Below are 22,369 nucleotides of genomic sequence, written 5' to 3'. Positions count from 1 at the left end.
GACGGGATGTGGCCTCGGCCCCCGCCTCACTCAACATGGCCGCCCTGGCGTCAGGCAGACCAGCCAATCGGCGGGCCGGGGCGGCCATCCTAGGCGAGGGCAAGAAGCTGACAGAGAAACCCACCCTCGGGGTGGGAAGGGGGAGCAGCCATCTTTAGTCAGGGCTGGGAGCGCCGGGCGCAGTGAGGCGCGATGTGCCATCTTGAGTGAGGGCAGGAGACGCTCGAGGAGGAGTTTTGGGGACGCTCCGGCGAGGAGCGAAGGGTGACACCCTGCCCGGGCCGGAGGCGGCGGCATGGCGGGGCCAGACAGGGCTGGGGAGCCGTGCGGAGCTCCCCGAAGACTCCCAGGACATGGGCCCAACATGGCCCCTTCGGCTCCGGAGTTGGGGCAGAGGAGAGGTGACAGGGCCTCTCACCCCTGCCGCAAGCCGCAGGCCCCGCCCCAGCCCTGTTCCGGTCCCCGCAGGCAAAAGGCCATCTCCCCACACGAGGGGTACGTGCTGGCCCCGGGCGGTGCGTTCCTGAGGTAGGAGGAATGTGCCAGGGCCTCACGCGGCTCTGTCGTCATCCCATTGCCAACTACCACGTCACCGCTAGAGCCTGGGGAGCGGCACAGCGCTGGTCGGGGTGTGGGGACGCTGCTCAGGGGCTGGGAAGCAGAGGGATGAGTTGGGTCAGCACCCCGAATCCTGCCACAAAATTCCTCCTGGTTATCCTGCCGCAGAATCTCTGCCCTTTTCTTGGCTACAAAAGGCACCCGTGTGGCTCTAACGTGTTGCTTAGGGTGGGCTCATTAGGGCGGCACACGATACGAGTGCTTTACAAGCTCTTGAGAGAGACTGGGGGTATAAACTCTGGTTTACGCCTGAGGAAGCTGAGGCACGGTGCCAGACAGCAGCTCTCCCCAAAGCCCACAGCTACGCCTGCTCCGTGCAGCCAGCCACAGAACCTGACACCTTGGACATGGCCAGGAATGCTGGAGAGCCAGCTGAGGGCAGTGAAGCCACGGGATGGTGAGCATGGAAGAAAGAAGCCTCCTTCACCTCCGTGTGGGCTTTCACGTTCCATACCGACAGCCAGGAATCAGCTTTCCAAATGCGTAACTCTCAGCCCAGGTCCTCTTCAAGCTCTGTTGTGCCACGACATTTCCAGGCTTTATCCCAAGGACCTTGGCCTGTTGGGGCCCAGTTAACAAGACCCCATGAAGGTCCTGAAACGTGCCCTTCAGGTGGTGCAGGGACTGCAGGAGCCAGCTGCAGTTCTTCCTTGTTCTCCCCTGTGTCACAACAGCTCGATGCAGCATCATCCCTGGGCGATGTAACCATCCTGCTGCCGGTGCCTGAGCCATGACAAGATGATGTAATTAATAATCATTCCGTGGATTCCTGCACTGTCATTCATCTGAGCGGTGCAGAGCTCTTCACAAAGGCTCGGCAATGAAGAGACATAAATGGTTAAATTGCATAGAAGGCACCCAGGGATCTCTTCAGGGCTGAGAGGAAGCCATCTCTCAGGCAGGTGGCTGCAGCTGATAGGTGCCCTATAGCAACTGCATTTTCTCCTTTGATACTCTTTTTGTTTACTGATGCTCTGTGATACACTTTTGTACACGTGCCCAGAGGCTGGTTGGAAAATAATGAACTATCATATAGGGCTTGTGCATCATGAACTGAGTTATTTAATTGACACCTAGGAGCTGGGTAATAGGCTAAAATACTCAGCAGGTGAACAGACCTGATGGAATGTGGTGACTCACTGAGGGAACACAAAATTTATCTTCTGCACCCAGTCCCCTACTTACACACAGTGGGAAGGGAGCGCAAACACACCCCCCTGGTCCTCCAGGATGCCTCACACAGATTTCCCTTTATTTCCATGTAACTCCTGTGGTTAAAGGGTCTGTCCTGCAGATCCAGCTGCATGGTGCAGTGCATATGTTGGGCTTGAAGCAGGATGCAAGGTATGACAGGGTCCTTGCTCGCGGGCAGTAGAATTCCCAAGGGAGTCAGTATTCTGCACCCTTTTCCTGGCCTTTTTTTCTCCTGCTAAGCCCATAGATCCTGACTGATGTTGCTCACAGCAGTAGGAGCAGGGATGTTTCCTCACACGTTCTCTTAGCAAAGCAGATCTGCCTTGAGCAGAGCCGACCCTCTCATGCTGGGCCATGCCATCTCCTGAGACCACACTGCCTGCTGCACAGGGACAATTCCCACTGTCAGTGAGGTGAGGCTGCCAGCAGCCTGGCTGGCTGGCAAGGGGATTCCAGGGTGGGTAAACTGTAGGCAGCATGCTTAATGAGGAAAACCTGCAATTAATTTTCAAACAGCAGCTCCTTTCCCCAAAACATCATCCCACCTGTCAAAGGCTTTGGGATAATTCAATTATCTTTGCATCAGATTCTAGATAATTGATGGAACCTCAAGCTACAAGTATCTTTGGCATGAATTATATTTCCTGGACTGAATTTTTCTCCCTTTGTCTATTTTTTTTGGAATATGCCAGGGGGCTGAAGCTCCAATCCACAGTTAGTCACTCAGCCTTGGACCCTGGAGACCTGAACTGGAAGCATGAGTAACATCAGGTTCTGGAGTTTTTAACGAACGTGACAGCTTAATTATCTGAGCCATCAGCTGAAATATGACTTCAGGACATAGGTTGGCAAACATCAGAGAAGCTGGGGGACACCTCCCTAAATTAAAGTATTCAAATAACAAAACAAGAAAGCCTCACTGCCTGGTGATCCCCCCCCCTTCTCCATAGCCTGAAAAAGAAACAAACTTTAATATTTGGAAAGGTCTAATTGGGATGGGCCTGTTTGGACAGAATTAATAAAGCAGAACAAGACTTGGTTGGTAGCTTGGCATCTTTGACTGGGATAATTCATCTCAGGGAACTGCTGGGCTCAATCACAGCATTCAGAGAAACACAAAATGAAACAGGCCATTGCCACTTCCCACCTCCCTGGGACCATCCGCTTGTTTCTTTACATCATGTTGGGAATTCTGTCTGATTTATTGACCCCTGGCCTTTTTGGGGAATACAGATAATAAAATCTAAATGACTGTGGGTTTGACAGCTGAGATCTTACTCTGGAATCAATAATAACACCCCAAATACATGAGGAGCCAAAGATGCCTTTGTACAGAAACCCACCAGGAGCTTAAAAATCCTGTAGTCAAAATCCTGTCATGAGCACCTTTAAAAAACACTATTTCAAACAAATAATTAGCCATCTTAGATGAACTTGCAGAATCAGCAATACAAATAGGAGTCTGAGAATCACTGGGTGTGAGGGGGAAGGAGGCAGCACATACCTGTAACGATGCACAGTGGGATGCTGGGGAGGCTGTAAACTTGGGAAGACACAACTGAGGCTGTTGTGGTGGGATGCACTGAAACTGCAATCACAGCAGCTTCAGTTATGGTGTTTTTCTCTCTCCTCTTTATTTTTTTTAATGGGGAGACAAGCAGCTGCATGTGCAGGGGAAATTCGTTGTGAATTTGGATGTGGCTGACCTCAGTCCATTAAGCTCGGTGGGAACAGGAGGGTTGGTATGGGCTCCTTAGCTGTGCTGAGGGTTTCAAAGGGAATCATCCCACGTCCCAACCTGGCAAAAATTAAAAAGGACTGGTTTTTATTAAGGCATTGCACCCCCTCCTTGTCTCCTTCCACTGGGCACGTGCCCAAGGAGGAAGGTTTGTTCCTCTGTGTACTTGGGCACAAGTAAGGGACGAGGGGTTTCTATCTGACTCTCAGTGGGTGGGTAAAATCCTGAGCCTCAAAGTAGAGCAAAATGGGGAGGGGGACCCCCCCAAACACCCCACTCCCATCAGGAAAAGCTGCATTGGTGACCTGCTGCTGCTGATCTCAGCGTCCTGGGGAAGGAGCACTGCGCAGGAGCACGGCAGAACAGCCCTCGCAGCAGTTCCTGCAGCATTTCCCCAGCCCTGACCCTGCTGCAGGCTGTTCCTCGCTGCCTTCTCTGCAGAGTTTTGGTCCCACTCCATCATTACTCTGATTTACCAAACCCAAACCAGCTCACTCCTACCTCAGGTCTATCCAGGCAGCATTGCCAGCGTCGGGTGGGACTCACCTCAGGTGACCTTTCTGTAGTTCCCAACGTGTTTCCTGAATTCTCAGCCATTGGTGGTGTCATAAATACATGGATAAACCTGAGTAAATAAAAATAGCTCAGCTTAAACCCGTTTTCTACGTTTCTCCATTTATTCTCTCTTTCCCTTTTGTTTTTGAAATGCTTCAAAGAACAGGAGGAGTGATGCAGCCCATGGACCAGTCACGTATTCATAGAATCATGGAATCCCAGCCTGGGCTGGGTTGGAAGGGACCCCAAGGATCACAGAGCTCCAACCCCCTGCCACAGGCAGGGACACCAACCTCCAGGCCTGGAGCTACACAAGGTTGCCCAGGGCCCCATCCAACCTGGCCTTGGACATCCCCAGGGACGGGGCATCCACCCCCTCTCTGGGCAGCCTGTTCCAGCCCCTCACCACTCTCTCTGCAAAGAACTTCCCCTAATATCTAATCTAAACCTTCCTTCAGCTTTAACCCACCCCACCTTGTCCTGCCATTCTCTACCCTTTTAAAAAGTTGATTCCTGCCATGCTGGAAGAGACAAGGCAGAGCCTGACTTTGTGCCTTCCAAACTTTCCTGGAAGTTACAGGCTGAGCACCCCCACTGCTTTTAAACACAAGAAAAATCACAGAATCACAGAGTTACAGGGGTTGGAAGGGACCTCGAGAGATCATGGGGTCCAACCCAGCTCAACCTCTGCCCCCCAGACGTACCCGCACCATTTTATCCCGGGTGTTTCTAGAAAAATCTCCCTTTCAGCAGTAAAATGGGAATTATTTCCCCATCCCTTTCCTGGCCGGGGAATCTCGGGGAGCTCAGCAACCCAAGCCCTGCCCTCCAGCAGTCTCGGCTCGCACCAGGAGAGGGTGCCAAGCCCCCGGGTTGTGCGAGGATTTCACCGGCACTCTCCAGCTCTGGCAGTCTCGGAGCCATCCTCTGCATGGAACATCACCCAGCGCACCCCGAGCTCCAGGGAAAGCTCTTCTGCCCCTCCTCCCCCCCTTTTTTTAACCAAAGCCTGCCCGATACCTTTAGCTGGTTCGGCGGTAAGTGCCTGCAACGCCTTGAGGACATTAGGGCAGGAGAAATCTATTTTGAGGGGATTATTTAAATAAGGATCCGGCTCTTTTTGGCTTGCGGGAGGGGGGTGGATGCGAGTACCACTCGGAGGGTTCAGCCGAGCATCTGTGGAGATGGAGGACACCCCCTGTAAGATCTGCGAGGCAGGAGCATCAGATACCAATTCACGCTGCGAAGCTGCCGGGAGGTGGGAGCTGGAATGAAACCTGGCTGATCCATGAAGTTTCAGGATAACTGGGATTTAAAAAAACCCACCCTCATCTGCTGGTGGGAGTCGCAGGTTTTATAATTAAAGTATAAAGGTTCAATTCCCGGGCAGCCGCTCCGTGTTTAACAGAAACCTGCGAGATTAAAGGGTGAAATCACTGCTCGAGAGAGCGGACCCCAAGTAGGAGATCTCCCGCCGTGGACCCCCCTGGTGCCCCCCTGGGCTGTGAGAATCCCCCTCCCCTCCCACCAACCCGGGCTGCGAGAAATGCCCCCCAAACCCGCAGCCCCCCCACGCGTGTCCCTGCCCGGGAAGGCTGCAGCCGCCGAGCCACAGCATCGCCGGCTGCGGGCACCGAGGGGGGGGGATTGGGGGGTACCGGTGAGAGCGGTAAGGGCAGCAGTAGACCCACCCTTTAGGAGCCGCAGCCGCGCAGGGAAATCGGGGTAAAAGCCCCCAAAACGTGTGCGCAGGTGAGGGGGTCCCGCTACCCCCGCCTCTACCCTCCCTCTCCCCCCCGCTCTGCTCCGGGGACTCCCCCACCCAGCACCCCCGCCCGCCGCGGGTGTCGCAACCGCGCCCGGCCTCAGCCGCGCCCCGCGGGGGGGGGTGTGTGTGTGAACAGGGAGGAGGTTTGTGGTGGGGGGGGACACGGCGTGCAGGCAGCGCGCAGGCAGCGCGCAGGGAGCGCGCAGGGGGCGCGGGCAGCGCCGCCGGCCCCGCGCCCGGCCCCGCCGGCCGCCCCGCGCCGCGGCGGCTGCGCGGCCGCGCTGCGGCGCCGCCGATGCTGTCGGTGCCGGTGCCGGTGGCGGGCGCGGGGGCGGCGCGGGGCGCGGGCTCCCTGCCCCGCCGGCGCACCATGTGCAGCGGCGTCGGTTGCTTCTGGGCGCTGCTCTCCGCCGGCCTCCTGGCCGCCTGCGCCGCCGCCTTCCTCTCCCCGGCCTGGCTCCTGCCGCCCGGCCGAGCCGCCGCCGGCTTCGGCTTGCTGTGGCGCTGCGCCGGGCCGCCCCGAAGCTGCCACGGCTCCGCCGGTCCCGGCGGCTTCGGAGACATCCCCTCCGGCTCCTGGCAGGTGAGCGCTTCCCCGCCCGCGCGCCCCCCCACCCACCCCCGCCCGCCGCGCCTACCCCGGGCTCTCCCCGGCATCCCCCATCTCCTCGCCGGCATCACCCCTGCCCTTCCCATGGCTCGCCGGCATCCCCCGTCACCTGCCCGGCATCCCCCCCTACCTGCCTCTGGCTCTCTGCTGTCTTCCCATCACCTCCCGGCATCCCACGATGTGCCCTGAGCTCTTGGGCAATCCCTCCATCATCCCTCCCAAGCTCTCTGGTATCTCTCTGTCCTCCCATATCCCTAAGTTCCCCGTCACCCCTCTGTTCTGAGACAGGTTCCCCAGCGTCCGCTCATCATGTCCCCCTGACCTGCCCCAGCATCAGCATCCCTGTCCCACCCTAAGCATCCTTGGCATCCCCCCACGCTGCCCCCAAGCATCCTCTGCATGTTGCTCTCAAGCACCCCCTTCCTCCCTTTCATCCCTCCATCCTACCGCTAACCCTCCCCGCAGCCCCCGGCTGTCCCTCTTTGGGATGCTTGGCTGCACTTGGAGTGCTGCATGGAAACCTCCCGGCTGCCTTCGTGCCGGGGTGACAGTCAGGGCAGCCCGAGCGTGGCCATGGTGCGTGTCCCAGCCGTGGTCCCGGCAGTGCTGCCGGTGTGACCTGGCCACCCTGCCCCACTGGGCTCCTGACTGTGTCCCGCTGCCGGGACCTCAAATCCCTCCGACCTGCCCGGGCGAGCTCCTCCCTGGGTGTGTGGGAGGGAGGTGGGGGAAAACGGGAGAGGTTTGGTGCTTCCCGGCAGGGCACTGAGTACCGCTTGCCTGCTGAGTTTGCTGAGCGGGAGGGAGCTGGGAGGTGGCTGGAACTGCTGCCCCTGGGACACGATGCTCCAGAAACTGAGCCTGGGCAAGCGGACAGTGACTGTTCCCCTGCCCAACCAGCCCGGCGTGATGCTCGTGTCAGGTTTTGGGAAGGAGGAGGCCAAGGCTTCTGTCTTGCCCCCTGGGACCTGGGGTTGCTGCAGTGTCTGGGGGGTGACAAAGAGCTGCCTGTCCCTGCTGGGTGTGTGCAGGGACCACACAAAGCTCGTCCTCAGCATCCCACTGCCCACTTGCCCCTGCCCTTTCTTCCTCCTCTCCTTTCCTCCTATTCTTAGCTGCTTACCCTGAGCGTGGTTTCACTACCACCGCTCAGAACACGAGCTTTGATTTGCTCCAGCTCACTACACTGTAGAAACACCCCATACAACAGCAAAATCCCTGAGAGGTCATGGCTGTGCCGGGCACAATGGGTGTCGGTGGCTGAGGCTGCTGTGAAGCTGTGCTGTTATCTCTCCCAGGACAGCAGGTCTGCGTCCGATTGCTTAAATCCTGTCACGCTCCTTAAAACTGTCATTAAAGACAAATCCTGGAACTGCAGAGAAAAGAACTGGCTGCATAAACCCCTTCCTATTTACAGAGAACCCTGTAAAAACGCAGTGGGTTCCATGAGCTGGCCTTTGTTCAGATGTTTCTGCAAACCTACTTGGGATAAACACTTCCAAGTAATAACAAACTTTAAAGATAAGAACAGAGCTCAGCAGTGACTCATTGGAACAAGCTGGAGCTACACACAGCCTCAGTCATCTAATAGCTCTGCAAAGACTTTAGATCCAGAATATAACACAAGGCAAAGCCGCTGAGCTCCTGAGCTGGGGCTGTGGTCAGGGTGGTTAATACCACGGTACCGAGTGGATTTTGGTGATGCAGCCTTGTCTCCTGTAATAATTCCACCCCAATAATTCATGAACAACGAGCAGAGCCCTCTCTTTCAGGGGAAAGTGCTCCCCTACCAGCTTTCCACCATGATGAGGATGATAATACCTGTTGTGATGGTTATTGGATGGGGTGGGATGTAATAAAATCCTCCTGACAGCTTTGCTAAGGCAGGCAACAGCTTTGGCTTTCTTGCATGAGCAGCTCTCCAAACCCACACGCCTCGGTGCTCAGGACGGGGGGGAACTGAGTGCTCTGAGCACAAGTTCAAGCAGGAGAGTCTCCTTTGTGGAGAGAAGTGTAGGAGCTTTTGAAAACAGGCACCAGCTTTTTGCTGAGGTGGCAGAGGCTGGTGAGAAGTTGTGGCTACGGAGCGGGGGGGTAAGGGAGGGAAAAGCCAACATGGGGATCAGGAGCTCTTCTAGCATGAAGCTGGTGGCTCACCTGTGAGGACGAGGAGAGCACATCTGGGGAGGATACCCACCTGCAGCACACAGGAGTAGGAGCAGCCTGTGGCTAGGATGTCCATCCCAGGGGAAGTGTGTTCTTTTTGTTCCCTGGAAGGTGCACGTTGCTGGGTTTCAGAGCTTCTCCATTCCAATGTGCCGGGTTTGATGAAGGGGTGGGGGAGTTCAGCCCTGCAAATGATCGTTAATGCCAGTTGTGTGTTTGCACTTGGGGGATTATGTTAATCATGCTACAAATGATGCTTTGAATCATGTCTAGAGGTTAATTAACATGCCTTTCTTCTCTTAAGAGGGCCTTCATGTCTGCTTAGAGTTGCTGGCTTTTTTCTGCTTCCTTTCATAATTACTTTGCAGCTCTCTAATATCATGGGTACCTTTAATTTAACCCTGTCAGTGCCCAGGCTGCTGGGGCTTTGCACCATGCTCAGCATCATGATGGCGATTTGCTGGGCTGGAACGTAGTAGAGTATCCCTGACACCTGGAGATGTTGTGGCCAGGCTGAGACCTTGCAGCAAGCTGGAGAAGGTCTGGCTGGAGGCAGGTGAGGAGAGAGGATGGTGGTGGTGATGCTGCCCACAGCCAATTTATGAGTGAGGACCTTACATGGACAGTAAATGGAAAGGAAGATCCCTTGTGGGAGGTCCTGGAGCTGCCAGGGCTGGAGATGGGCATCCCAAGGGGCACAGGCACCGTGGGGAGAGGGGATTGCTCTTGGGAGGCCAACTGCTAGAGCTGGGAAAAACAGGTGAGCTTTGAGCTCTGAGCTGCTTCATCACCTCTCACTTCTCTTTCTTTTTGGTGCCAGATCTCTGTGTGTGTGTGTGTGTGTGCAAAGCAGAGCCTTATCCTCAGCTCATTTATTCTTTCAGTGGGAGCATTTGGCTCCTGGGTTCCTGTCTCAGTGCTGCACGTTGGAAGCCAGGGCTGCTTCAAGTTCTGAATTTCTATTTTTATTTTTTTCCAGATAGTCTCCAATTATTTTCAGGCTTTGCCAAGCATGTAATCTAAAATAACAAAGCAGCTGAGCAGCCCATGGAATTCAGGACCATTTGCTTATCAAGGCAGTGATGTCCTCCTGGAACAGAGCACCAAATGACCCACCCAGCACAGGGGGAAGGCTTGCCATGGCTCTAGGAGTTCCCTGGGTGGGTCTTTCTTGGGTTTTTTGCCCATAGGTGGATGTGAAGAGATTCAGCCTCATGAAAACACACAGTAAACCTGCTGTTATTAGAAAACACTGAAGGGCTTTGTAATCCTTCATTGCTGGTCTCTCACCATGTCAGTTCAGCACGGGGTTCCTGATGTCACCTGATGTTTGCCTGTTGGGGTTGGATTGGCTGAGCTATGAGCAGCCCCGTTCCCAGTGAAAAAGCTCCTGAGGTGTTTGTGGAGATGGGGAGATATCTAGAGAATCCATCACTCCTCTTCTAGCACTGGGGAGAGCTGAGGGCTTTGGGAGTCCCTGGCTAGCGACGTGACCCAAGCAGGGATCTGTGTGTGAGACTGGCTCTTGGACAGAGCCCGCTCTACCTCTGGGGACACCCCTCAGGCCAGTGTCTTAATTTGGGATTATCAGGAAATCAACTTTTAGCTCCTCATCCTAAGAGCTTCCCGAGAGAGCAGATCCTGTCTGGCTTACTCTGTCTACCAGTCTGATTTTTAATTGCACTTACACAACCCTGGCAAGAGGCTCAGCAATGCTCCCACTGTCTTCCTTGTTGTGCAGTCTCACTGTGCAGCAGGCGTTCTCTCCTTTGTTAGCCACCCAGAGCTCTCTGACCTATGTTAAACAGAACAGAAAACACCCAGAGTTGGGGGAACCTGTAATTCCTGGGCTCTGCCACAATGCCAGAGCAGCACACCCTGACTGGGACTCCCTGGCCAGTTAACTGCTCACCACTAAACTGGGCTGAAATGGGTGCAGAGACAGGACCAGTTTATGGGCAGGGTTCAGAAGGCCAAGTTGATTGAAAATAGGCTCCTTTTGGGATTATTTTGATCAACTCCTCTCTCATCAGGAGACAGAAGCTGCTTTGCTAAACAAAGACACAGAGGTGGGCATCAGCCCCAGCATCAGGGGCTGGGCAGCAGCGAGGGCTTAGCTGAGACCTGGAAGCTTGTGGCTTTGACCACTTCTCACTGGGTTGCCAGCCTACAAACCTGCTCAACAGACAGGGAGCCCTGACCCCTGCGCCTTGGGAAGGGCATCGCTGGCACCCATCAGAGACGTTTTGGGGCTGAACATGGAATTTCCCCCTTTATACAGCCTGGAGCAGTCTGGCTCAGGGGCTTTGGTGGTGGGACATCCCCTCCATCCTCTCGAGGCTGCAAGTCCCACTCCCTTTGGGCTCCTCTCCGCAGGCTTTGTAAGGAAAAGCCAGATGGGAAAGAGCTTTGTGACCTGTGGGGCGTTCCCTGGCCCAAGATGCTGAGCCCAGCTTTGCTGCCAGCAACGGCAAAGGGCTTATCCCAAGGCAAGGAGGTCTGATCTGGTACCCAGCCCCAGCGACAGCAACAGCTCGCTGCTTGCTGCCTAATTAAAATTTCATTAAGTTGGTTCACATCCCTTGATGGAGGTCACAGGCACACCATTGATGTGCTAATGTCTTACTTTTCCCTTTTTTTCCCCCCCCTCTTTCACCACTATCCATCATCCTCTTAGATAAAGCAGTGCCATTAGGAACTGCTTTCCAGCGTCCCCAGATGCAATGGCACTGGAAGAAAGGCAGACGTTATTCATCAGACTTATTATCTGTCTCCTATTTTCTGCTTAATTAAAAAAATGCCTTTTCACCCCCCCCCCTTTCCTCGAATCCCTTTGGGCATTAACCACCCCCCTGGCATTTGTGTTGAGTGCCCTGATTAGCTTCTAAGTGGGAGAGTTACCTGGAAGGGCAGGACTGGCTCAACTCTATCTGGTTTGGAGTTGGTTTTGCTGAATTTTGTGTGAGAATAGATAAATCTGGGCTGGGGAGAAGATACCCCCATGTGTGCTGCCACACAGGCAGGTCCTCGTGAACCAAAAAGAAGAAATGGGGTTTGGAGCCTCCTCACCTCCTCTGTGTCCCCGTGTCCCAGCCCAAACTGCACCAGCTCAGGGAACTCCTCCCAGCAGCGTCAGTCCCACGGCTCTGGTGTGGGCAGGTTGGACCCGCTGCCGCCAGGTGACACCGGGCACTTCCCAGTGCTGCTGAGCAGGGAACAGCATCTGCACGGGAACAGGATGGAGAGGGAAGATCAGAAAGGAAGGAGAGAGCTCTCAGATGGCGCCGAGAGGAAGGTAATTGCCAGAGAGAAGGCGAGGATGTGTGGGATCCTCTTCCTGGCCGTCGCTTTAATGCCGACCAGATGGCGGATGTTTGTTTCTGCGACTTCTGTGGGGGAAATACCAGCAAGCTGCGAGGCTCCAGCCTCCCACCCTGCACACACAGCCTCTCCAGCAGCAGCAGGCACCTCTCTTGTGCCCAGGTGGGCATTCCTGGCTTGTTCCGACATCTCCTCTGGCGCCTTCGCCCAAGGAGAAGGCACTGCTGTCTGGGTGGGGGGTGCTCTCCCTGCTGTGGTGGGGGATGGCAGCAGGGTTTAGGGTCCCACGCAGAACTCAAGGGAAGGTTTGGGAGGAGTGAAGGAGCTGGTGACCATGCGGCGCCGGTGGCAGCGACTCGTGGGGTGCAGGGGGACCCTCTTTGGTGCTGAGGGGGGAGAGGAGGCAGCTCTGCTGCTCCAGCGCTGCTGCTGCCCTGCAGAGAGACAACAGTCTGAGGATTTGTAGAGATCCTTTCCAGCACTATTTGCCCTCCAACAGGTGATACTGACTACTCCCCCTCTGCCAGGAGCATCTCGAGCCCACAGCAAACGGAGCCAGTCCCAGCTGCCAACATCTGCTTCCCAGCATCAGCCCCTGGTGTGGCCTCCCGGGTCCTCTCTCAGCTCCCCACTCCATCCAGCACCGATCTATTTTCTTCACAAGGTTAAAGCCCTTGGTGCCTGTTGGGTTTCTGCCTCTCCAGGTACAGCACCATGCAGTTTAACCCCAAAACATCTTCTGGAAATGAATATTTAGTGGCACAGAGCTCTGCTGGGAAGGCACTGCATGTAGAAACCAGAAAATGGATTAATTTTGCTCCCTCTTGCTGTTGCTTTCACAGCCAGCTTCCCCCAGCTTGTGTGGGGCTTCTCAGACCTCTCTGCCTCAAGCCAGACATGCTGTGATCTTCACTCTTTCTTCTAGCCCACAGCTTTATTTCCTAATTATTTAGGGCATTTATTTTCTGTCCCCATTTGCAGAGGTGCTTGAGGATTTGAGCAGGGCTGAAGTACCCAAGGAGTCTGTAACATTGCCTTCAGCCTATTGCCCTGGGTAGCCCACCTTGGGGGTGGTCAAGTCCCAATTAATACATTGCATTAATAGACTAACAGGCATTGTGGTGTGAGCCAGCACACAGGACACGATGGCAGGAGCTGTGTTGGCTTATCCCCATCAAGCCAACACCAGGCACCTATTTCTCACCTCTAACTCATTGGATCAGACATCAATTTCTCTTCCTCCCTTTGCCCTTTTCACTTTAATCGGTGAAGATCACAGATGCTGATTGCAGAAGATGGGTTTACTGGTTTTTAAAACTTTCATTAAAGACACAAAGTGATTCTTCCTGGGACGGTTGTCAGGTGACATTTTAATCCTGACTGTTTTGTGTGTGCATGTGAATGAACCATCATCTTCAGCAGATTTATTGCTCAGCGAATGGCCCAGCCATGGTGTGTGTCAGACCTCTAAAATATTTAAATAATGGGCAGGGGATTGTTGTTAATCAGAATTTATTACGCTGCGTAAAGGCATATTTACAGGCCCACCAGGGGACTATTAATTTGTTTGGGGATAAACAATTCATCTCCCTGGGAGTGGGAGCAAAAGATCTGACATGGTTTTATGCCTTTCCCAGCGTGGCAGAGCCAGGACAGTTCCCAGCTCCCAGGCAGGGTCTGCCCAGGCACGGACACGGGTGCCAGGGGAGAGGCAGCCCACAGGGCAGCGAGCGTCCTGCTGCTCCCTGGCTGGTCTGGCACTGGGAGCTGTGCTCTCTGCTGTGGTGGATGGGTTTTTTCCCTGCCCCCTCCTAAGCTGGGCAGCCTCCACACATAACATTTGTCCCCCCCACCCCCCATCTATTTTTGGGTTTCAGCTTTTGCATCCTGTTTCCTGCATCCTCTCCTTTCCGCCCAAGATGCAACAGGCACAAGCAGGGACACACTGCACAGTTGGCAGGAGCTGCTGCTGTTCCATACCTTTGCTCCATGGACTTCCAAACTTAAGGCTCCTTATTTTTCTTCAGAAGCAGCTGTTTGATGTGCAGGTGCAATTCCAGTACTCCAGGAGCACTCAGGTTTAATTCCCAGCGAAGGCCCTGGAAAGGTTACAACCAGAGAAAGAAGTTCACAGCTTTTTGTTCTCTCCCTTCAGCGTGACCTTCACCTGTACCCATCCTGTTTGTGCCTTTTCTCTTGGCACCCTATCCCAAAAAACATCTTCACACCTTTCCTCAGGGATCAGCAGCCTGAGGGACTCACAGGTTGTTTCCAGCAGGAGCTGGGAGGTTTTAGGGGATTTGTGCTGCTGTAATTAAGATGAACTTAGATCATTAAAAATAATGTGCTTCACATGAGAGGAGCAAACCTGCTTCCCAAGACCCCTTTCTGCTGAAAAATTTATTGCTCTGAATAATTAATGGTCCTTGTGAAGGAGGATGGTTTGTGTGTTGCCAGGTGGAAGGTGAGATACTGGGCAGGAAAATAATGATATTAATTAGTTTTTTAAATGAGTCTGTACTTCCTCACTGCTGTCCTGGGAGTGGGGGTTTCTCTGTGCAGGGCCCTGTGCAGGAGGGTGTCCATGCAATGGGGTCACCCATCCCACCCAGAATATCACAGATCCCTCCTGGGATACAGAAGGGACAAGGGGCTGTTACCTGCCAGGGGTGTCCCAACCTCTTGTCCTGAAGCAGCACTGGTCTCTCTGGGCCTCAGGGGCTCAGCAGGCACTGGAAAGGAGCAGATAGATACAGATGCTGCCAGTCCCTCTCCCTTTCTCTGGTTGCACTGCCCTGGCTTTTACATGGAGGTTGGGAATTCATTGATTGCTGGGATGGCACTTGCATTTCCTGTGTGGTGGATAACAGGGTGTAAGAAAGATGCTGATGTTTTCAATGTGCAGCACCAGGCAAAGCACTCACACCAAGGGGTCAGGGTGGCACCTGGGCTCACCCCTTTGTCCTCACTCACACTAGGGGGGTCGGGGTGACCCCTTCCCAGCACCCTGTGCCCCTTTCTGGAGCAGTGGCACCAGCTCTGCCACCGCAGCACAGCCAGTCCAGCTACTAAGACACAGCTCAGCAGGTTGAGGTGGGGCAGTGCCAGACCCCTGGGGCAGCACGGGGAGGGCTTTTAGCCCTTCACAGGGTGAGCCCAGCACCCGTTCCCCATTCAGCCTGCCCGTGGTTCCTGCAGCATTACTGGCATTCAGCAGGTCATTTACTCCTGGTTTGTGACCTCTTAGGTGATGGGGAGCAAAGGGAAACATGTATTGGGTTTGTTCCTACAGTAACCATGGTTACCCCAAAGCTTGGAGAGAGGGGGAAGGGTTAAAAAAGTGTTCATTTCTAACCAGAACATCTCAGTGGGGTGAGAAGGATGGACAAGGGTGGGGGGAGGTGGGACCCGAGCTCTGCAGGGCAGCTCCTGCAGATGGTAGGAAAATGAGACTCATTAGGAACATGGGGACCAGCCCTGCCTTACAGCAGGGCAGCTTTAGCGAGCTGAGAGGCCAGTGGTACAGCAGGGACACTCACCACAGCCAGGAGCATTTCCTGGAGTTTGCTGGGAAGTGACAGGACTTGCTGTGGCTGCTGCGATGCTGGGAGCCAGGGGCCCTGGTGCTGTGTGAGGACAGCCACGAGCGCTGGAGGAGAAGGCATCCACCACAGGTCCCCTCGCTGTCCCCAGCCAGGCTGGCACGTGTCCTTGTGGGTATGGGGACCATCTCACTGCCAGTGCCATCCCGTTGGCAGGGGTAGATGTGTCACCTGCAGTGGGGACAGAAGCATCAGCAATCAGACACCGGTGACGAGCTGTTTCACCATGGAGGAGTGCTTTCCCCAGTCTGAGCTGCTGAGGCAGTCTGCATCATACAGCCAGAATATTAAACAGCAAAGCTGCTTCCACCCAGCCAGGTGACAGCAGGGGACAGGCTGCAGAGCTGGCTTCCCCTGTCACTGTGCCAGCCTGGGGGAAAACGCTGCCCACCAGGCACAGCTCCAGCCTCCAGCACCCCAAAGCATCACTGCACAGCTCCAGCTGGGGCTGGGGAACAGCCCCAAGTGACCCAGCTTTGTTGCAAGAGGCAAAAATCAAAGTCCCAGCCACTGTGAGGAAGGGCTGGTGGGGCTGCTGGGCTCAGGGGTGGGAGCAGCCTGCCGTGTCAGCAGGAGGGCTGCAGTGAAACCTTTGCAGCAGTGGGTTCCCTGCTGTGGAGCATCATTGGCAAAGTACCTTCTAATTGCCAGGTTTGCAGGGGTGGGCACCAGCATGAGATACATTTCAGCTCTCAGTGGAGGCACTGACACATGTTGTAGGGATCTAATAGCACACGTATTAGTGACATGGCCCTTCATGCATGTAATGCACGTGCTGTTATCCCCATAACCTGAATACTAACAGCCCCTGGGACCAAGTGATGGGTGAACTGTGGGCTCAAGGCTTGGCAGTGAATTTCAGCAGAAGGGAAAAGGTGCGAGAAGCTGCCTGTGATGGGGTGCTGCTGCTCACTGCAGGAGGGGGTATTTGTGGGGAGGTCTTGTGGGGGTCGGTGGGAGGGGAATCACCTTGCTGACAGCCCTGCCTGTCCTTCCAGACCAGCGCCGTGCTGTGTGCGGGTGGCTGTGTCCTGCTGGCCCTCAGCTCCCTGCTGGCCATCGTCGCCGTCCTGCTGCCCGGCGGAGCCTGCGAGAGGCGAGTCTGCACCCTGGCTGGCTACATGCAGACAGCAGCAGGCAAGTGATGGGGGCTTTCCTCTTTGGGGTGGGAGGATGGGGTATCCCCAGGGTGCTGCCCAGCATCCTGGCTCTCAGCAGCATGAGGAACTTGCAAACCCCAACCAATGCTGGGAGAGAAACAAGGTACCCTTCGCTTTGGCAATTGCCTCCTGCATCCATCCTTATGAAATCTGTTGAAAATCCCCTCTCCCTAAATACACAGGTCTGGGGCAGAGCTCCTGGGCTGCAAGTGCTGCTCACTGCCACCTGCTCAGGCTCTTGTGTAGGGCAGATGAGTGGCAGAGAGCAGGCTGCCTGCTGGCAGGGTGCTGCTGCACCTTCCAGCATCTAGTAGATGCCTCCTGTGAAGTTTGCAGTCCCGTTTTGGGCTTTGTGGTTCAGATTCTGGAGGGATTCCCCTCTGAACTTTATACCTGAGACAGCCTGTTGCCTGATCTGTCCTGCATCTTCCCCAGCAGCACTCTTGATGCTGCACTTGCTTAGATTCCCACTGAAATGGTTTATAGTCCTGCCTTGGAGATGTGCTAATGCAGGTGGGAGAAGGTCCATCCTCATGCTGCCCTCCTCACAGAGGCACAAACCCAACCCAGGACCAGTCTCTGCTGTGGGGAGCCATGTCTCCAGGAGCTGAAGTGTTGGATCAAACAGCTCCAACTGGACACAAGCCACAACAAGAGATTAAACCGCCCCTTTGTGCCTGTGCCCAAGAATAAACTCCTCTCCTTGGAGAAATCCTCAGGCTTCGTTATCTGCCCAGCAGCATCCAAGCAGCTTTGGGGGGAAATCCTGTTACGTGCTGTCCTTGCCAGGGCTCATCCCATGGGAGCCGATTTGGGAACAGATGGAGGGGCCTGGCCAGTTAGCCACGGCTGCTCCAGCTCAGCTGGGCTGTGGGTGGGCACAGGCAGCTGCCCATGCCCCATGGCTGGTGACCCACATGTCCCTTGAGGGCCATGATTTGAGCACTCCCATCACCCTGCTGTGTCAGATGGAGCCTGTGGCCAACAGGTGCCCTGGGTGCAGGGCAGAGGCTGGAAGAGCCCCGTGCCAGCCTGTCTCAGCCCCAGCCTGGGGACAGTGCAGATCACTCTGAGCAGCTGGAGGGTGCTCTGCTGTGCTGGAGATAAGTGGGATGCAAAGGGGTAACCCCGAATTACCTTGGCTCAAGGGGGTGGCACGTCCCTACTGCATCTGGCTCCACGACAAGAGACAACCAGGTGGAAGGCAAAGGATTAGGAAGAGCCCTGGAAAGGAAACAGGATTGTGGCAGATAAATACAAATGAGGTGCTCGGAGGGGGTTTGGTAATATTGAACAGGCTGTAAATAAACTGTAGGCTCTAAGCACTATTGACAAATGAAAATTTACTGGGTAGGTTGAAGCAAGCTAATGGGCTGCTTTAAACCCTGGTGATGCCTTGCTAAGCATTTTGCATGGTGCTTTTTAATTTTGGTTTGCTGTGGATTAATTCCTATTCAGAGCCAGGCAGCCCTGAGTCAACAGAATTAAATGGCTTAATGTATTTGGATTCAGAAATGCTGCCCTCCCATCATTTTCCTCCCTGTTCTTCCCCCCACCAGGAGGAAGCTCTTCATTAGAAATCAGCTGCAGCCCAGCCAAGCAGCTGGGTGATGGCAGAACTCCTCCCCAAAAATCACATTATCTCATAGAGAAAAGCAGGGCTTTTAGGGTAGATGAATCCATGTGGAAGAGAAGGAAAGCTGAGCAAGGCCACAAGATTTGGTGCAGCAGCTCTGGCAGGGGAACCCCTATAAAACCACCACAAGATGCTGGGAGAGCAGTGGGGAGAAGGAAGGCGGGGTGTGTGCACCACAACTCTCCCAAACCCCAAGTTTCCCTGAGGCACAGCAGGTCCCACCAGCATGTTCCTTCTGCCTGGCTGGATGTTTTGCTCCCTTTTTTTTCCCCTTATCTCACAAAACCAACCCAAGGTATTTCACAGAGCACCAAAGGCACGAGTAAATAAGCTTAATACTATAAAACACTGAACCAGGCAATCGAATTTCCCAATAAAGGGCCAGGTGCATCCAGCCAGCAGCATGAAACATGCCATAAAGCACACAAACAGAGGCACCAGCCAAGCCAGAATCGGTCCCCGCAGGCTCTGCGCCGTGTCAGACAGATGCCCTGAGTCATACTCACTTCAATCCAGGTGCAGAGGCCAAGCTGAACCAGACACAATCCTGAGAGCAGCCCCACAGCAAGGGGCACTTATCCTCAAGTGACTCCTTTGTCACTGTCCTACTGGGTTTGGTTTTTTTAAAGAGATCTAAGTTGTGCCTTTTCCAGCCCCAGAAAGAAGCTGGAGACCTCACACAGTTAGAGTTGCAGATGCAGACATGCCATCAGGGTTCAGAGCTGGGCTAATCACCACCATGCACTGCACACATCATCCCTGATGCCTGGCATCCCCCTCTCAGAAAAAATCCACAAGTAACATACCCACACAAATGACAAGAGGATGAACCCTAATGAAAGGCTAAATGAGCAGCAGGAAAAGGAAAAAGGACAAAAGCCCATTTGCTCAGCTCTGACACCCTACAAGCAAAGTCAAAGCTGCCCCTGAGGGTTAGAGACAGACCTCACCACAGGACCAACTCACTAAAATCAAGCTCCTGCTATGATAACTGCTCCCAAACCCACACAGCAACAGCTCCAAAGACACAGAGCAGGCAAGCTGGCCCCATTTATGTGTGGGTCAGTGGGCGGCCCCAACCCCAGCTGCAGCCCATCACTGGTGGTGGAGAGGGGCCCTGGGTCTAACCCCAGGGTGAGGGAGTGCTGATGGGGCTCACCTGCAATCCTGTCACAGTCTTTCAGCTAAAGCCTCCTCACTGGTATTTTAAAAATAGGAGTTAATAGCAAGGAGAGATGTATCCCATCATACAGGGCTGTGAGGGGAGGGCAGGGGTGTTCTCCAGGGCTGGCTGTGCCTGTCCATCATCTCTGGAGGCTTCCAGGTCCTGTGCTGGGGTTTGTAGCTGGATGTTACAGTTTATTGCTGTAGAGCTCTCAGACCAGTTTTTGAGTGACTGCCAGTGGTGAAGCTGCTGGAAGGAGCGTGGGGCTATTGCAGTGTCTCCAGCACCAGTTTACCCACCAGCACCCATCAGTGGTGCCCTGGGGAGCCCCTGCTCTGAGCTGTTGCAGCCTGCACAGTCCCCAGCAGTGTCACTGCATTACAGGAGTGCCCTGAAGGCTGGGTCACTGGGTTTTGGATATGGACCATCTTGGCTCCCCAGCCTGGGAGCACCTGTGCTCCTATGGGAACGGCCTTTCTGGGAAGGGGGGTTTGCCACTGAGATTTGAGCTGAGGCTGAGTAAACCCATCAAACAGCAAATCCAGGCAGCTTTCTGCTTCTGGGGCCTGTGGGACTCAGGCAAGGATTATGGTCTGCTGCTGGATTAAGCTGCTGGCGACTGCGCCCTGGCACCAAAGCAGACTGCATCTGCTGCTTAGGAAAAGCTCTAGGTCTTCATAAGCAGGCAGCAAGGACTAGCAGCCTCCCTCCCCAGCTCCTTTTCTACCCTAAAAGCCTCAGTAAAACCCAGGGTTGTGTTGGTTTTGGGAGCTTTTCACCACGAGTGTTCCAGGCAAAGGGCTCTTGCTCTGAGATGAGCAGTGGCCGATCCATCAGTGGGTAGTAACTGGATGCACCCCCAGCCACCCCACGGCTGCTGATCCTTTTCCTGGTCTCCAAGATGTGCCTGTGAAACAGTTTGGCAGGAGGAGGCTGCAGGGCTTTGCACCTTGTTGAGGACACAGGCCCAGTGGAGCGTGAGGGAAGCCTTCGGGAGAGGTTTGCTTTCACCCCACACTGCTCTCTGTCTCATCCTACCACCATCAACTCGCTGCTGAAGACCAACCCAGCGCTGAGGGCAAATGATCCTGGCCTGCCTGTGCCTTTCCAAGGCTCTTTTAGTTTCAAAGAGCAATTTCCCAGCATCGCTATGACAGAATCAGAACAGTCATAAGACTCCATCAAGACAGGCAGAAACCCCCAGTTATGCAATTCCCTTACTTAGCTGCATGTCAATCCCAAATTCACCGTAGTCCCAAGAGCTTCTTCCTGCAAAATTCGACTGCATTCTGCAGCCAAGTTCCCTCCTCCTTGCTGGCAGAAGCGGTGTGGTGGCATCCCAGAGGTGGCCTCAGCTTTTGGTTAGTCAAGCAGCAGGGCAGAACGCAGGAGACGGTGTGTTTTTTGAAGAAGGTTGTGATTACTTCAAACACTGATCATCAGCTAAGAACACATAACGAGGGGGGGGGGCGTTCATCTTCAGATCAATGCATTGCATCCCAAGGACTGAAAAGCAACCCAGATTAAAATGGGCTGTGCTGTTCCCCTGGGAATGGCTGCGGGATGGGCGGGCAGTAAGCCCCAGCCTTGGGATGCAGCCGTGTGCTGGGGGCAGCACAGAGGTGACAGGTCCCTGGCCAGGACACTGGCCCAGTGCCATTGTCACAGTGTTATTTAGCAAAGCAGTGTGTGGTCACTGCCCCCATCGTGTCTCCCATCCCACCCTGACTCTCAGCCCACCCTTGGGATCGATGGCACCCTGTTTTTCCCAGCTTGTGCAGGCTCTGCATGGCAAACCGCACCGTCATCCACCTCCGTATTGATTCCTCAGACTAGTATTGATTAGCCTGGTGACATATAGATAATGTGTAATTAGAAACTTGGATAAAAATAGCACCAAGAGGGTGTACAACCAAGCTGCCTGGGCACTCCGACCTTTGCTAGCATCTCCATGGGGGCTGCAAATAGAGGGGTTGTGGCTGCCTGGTAGTTGCTGACCTGCTATTGAACCCTCTGGGATTGTTGCTGCCATCACTTCCAGGCAAGGTGGTTTCGGAGTGCTGCCTCACAGGGTCTCTGATGGCCGGGAACCAGTGGAGCTGTTGCCATGACTCAGGAAGGAGCTGCTCCTCTTGCCTTCCTGTGTCTTGCTCTGTAGCCAAAGGAGTCTGTGAGCTGACAGAGCTTCACTGCTGCCAGTGCACACAGCCAGTCTGCACCCCGAGCAGCTGCGAGGATCTCAGATCCCTCCAGTCCTGCCTCTTGCCAAGAAATCATGATTGAGATAATGGCCCTGGGAAGGAGCTCTGCCAAACAGCACCTTCCCAAGAACTAAGGACTTGTGGCACCAGCAGCTCTTGGGGATGCTGGAAAGCAATGTCCAAGGATGTTGCAGGGGCTGCTGGACTATGGGGACATGCCCACTGCTCTGGGTGGGCAGGCAGTGTCACAGCATGGCCCTTGCAGCACCTCTTTGAGGAGACATAAATGGAGCAGACATCATCTGCCCAAGGCAGGGGACAGTTTGGGGTTGGGTGGCCAATGCTGCAACCGACACTAAACATGTCTGGGGCTGTCCAAGGAGAGGAGGGTCTGAGCTGGCCCCACCCCTCCCCACACTGCCCGGGCTGGGGGCCGACACGCAGCCAGTTTCCTGATGGGCGTTTTCGTGGCTGCGGCGCCCGGGAGCCCCATCCTGTTGACACCAAGGGTTGTTTGTCAGAACACAGTGCTGGGATTTGGAAGAGGAACTTGAAGAGGGGGTGAGTGGGTGGAGCAGTGCCCTATTGTCCAGGCATTGATCTGATTTAAAGTTACCCAAAGCTCCCCCCATCCC

The 22,369-nt window shown here is 54.7% G+C and overlaps 1 protein-coding gene across 1 annotated transcript in view; it reads left to right on the top strand.

Moving 5' to 3' along the window:
- Nucleotides 1-6,168: 6,168 nt before the first annotated feature.
- LHFPL7 (LHFPL tetraspan subfamily member 7) overlaps nucleotides 6,169-22,369 on the top strand; it is a gene marked incomplete at both ends in the record, with an annotated part of 60,452 nt that continues 44,251 nt past the window's right edge. Inside the window, 2 exons of the mRNA XM_084273096.1 lie at nucleotides 6,169-6,456; nucleotides 16,571-16,709. Of these exons, the coding sequence (XP_084129222.1) occupies nucleotides 6,169-6,456; nucleotides 16,571-16,709 (427 nt within the window). The remainder of the gene's footprint in view (nucleotides 6,457-16,570; nucleotides 16,710-22,369) is intronic.

The sequence above is a fragment of the Gallinula chloropus genome (genome assembly GCF_964237585.1).
Source record: "Gallinula chloropus genome assembly, chromosome: 19".
Taxonomy (NCBI): Eukaryota; Metazoa; Chordata; class Aves; order Gruiformes; family Rallidae; genus Gallinula; species Gallinula chloropus.
The sequence above is the reverse complement of the archived record's forward strand: the minus strand, read 5'-3'. Positions and strand labels throughout refer to the sequence as shown.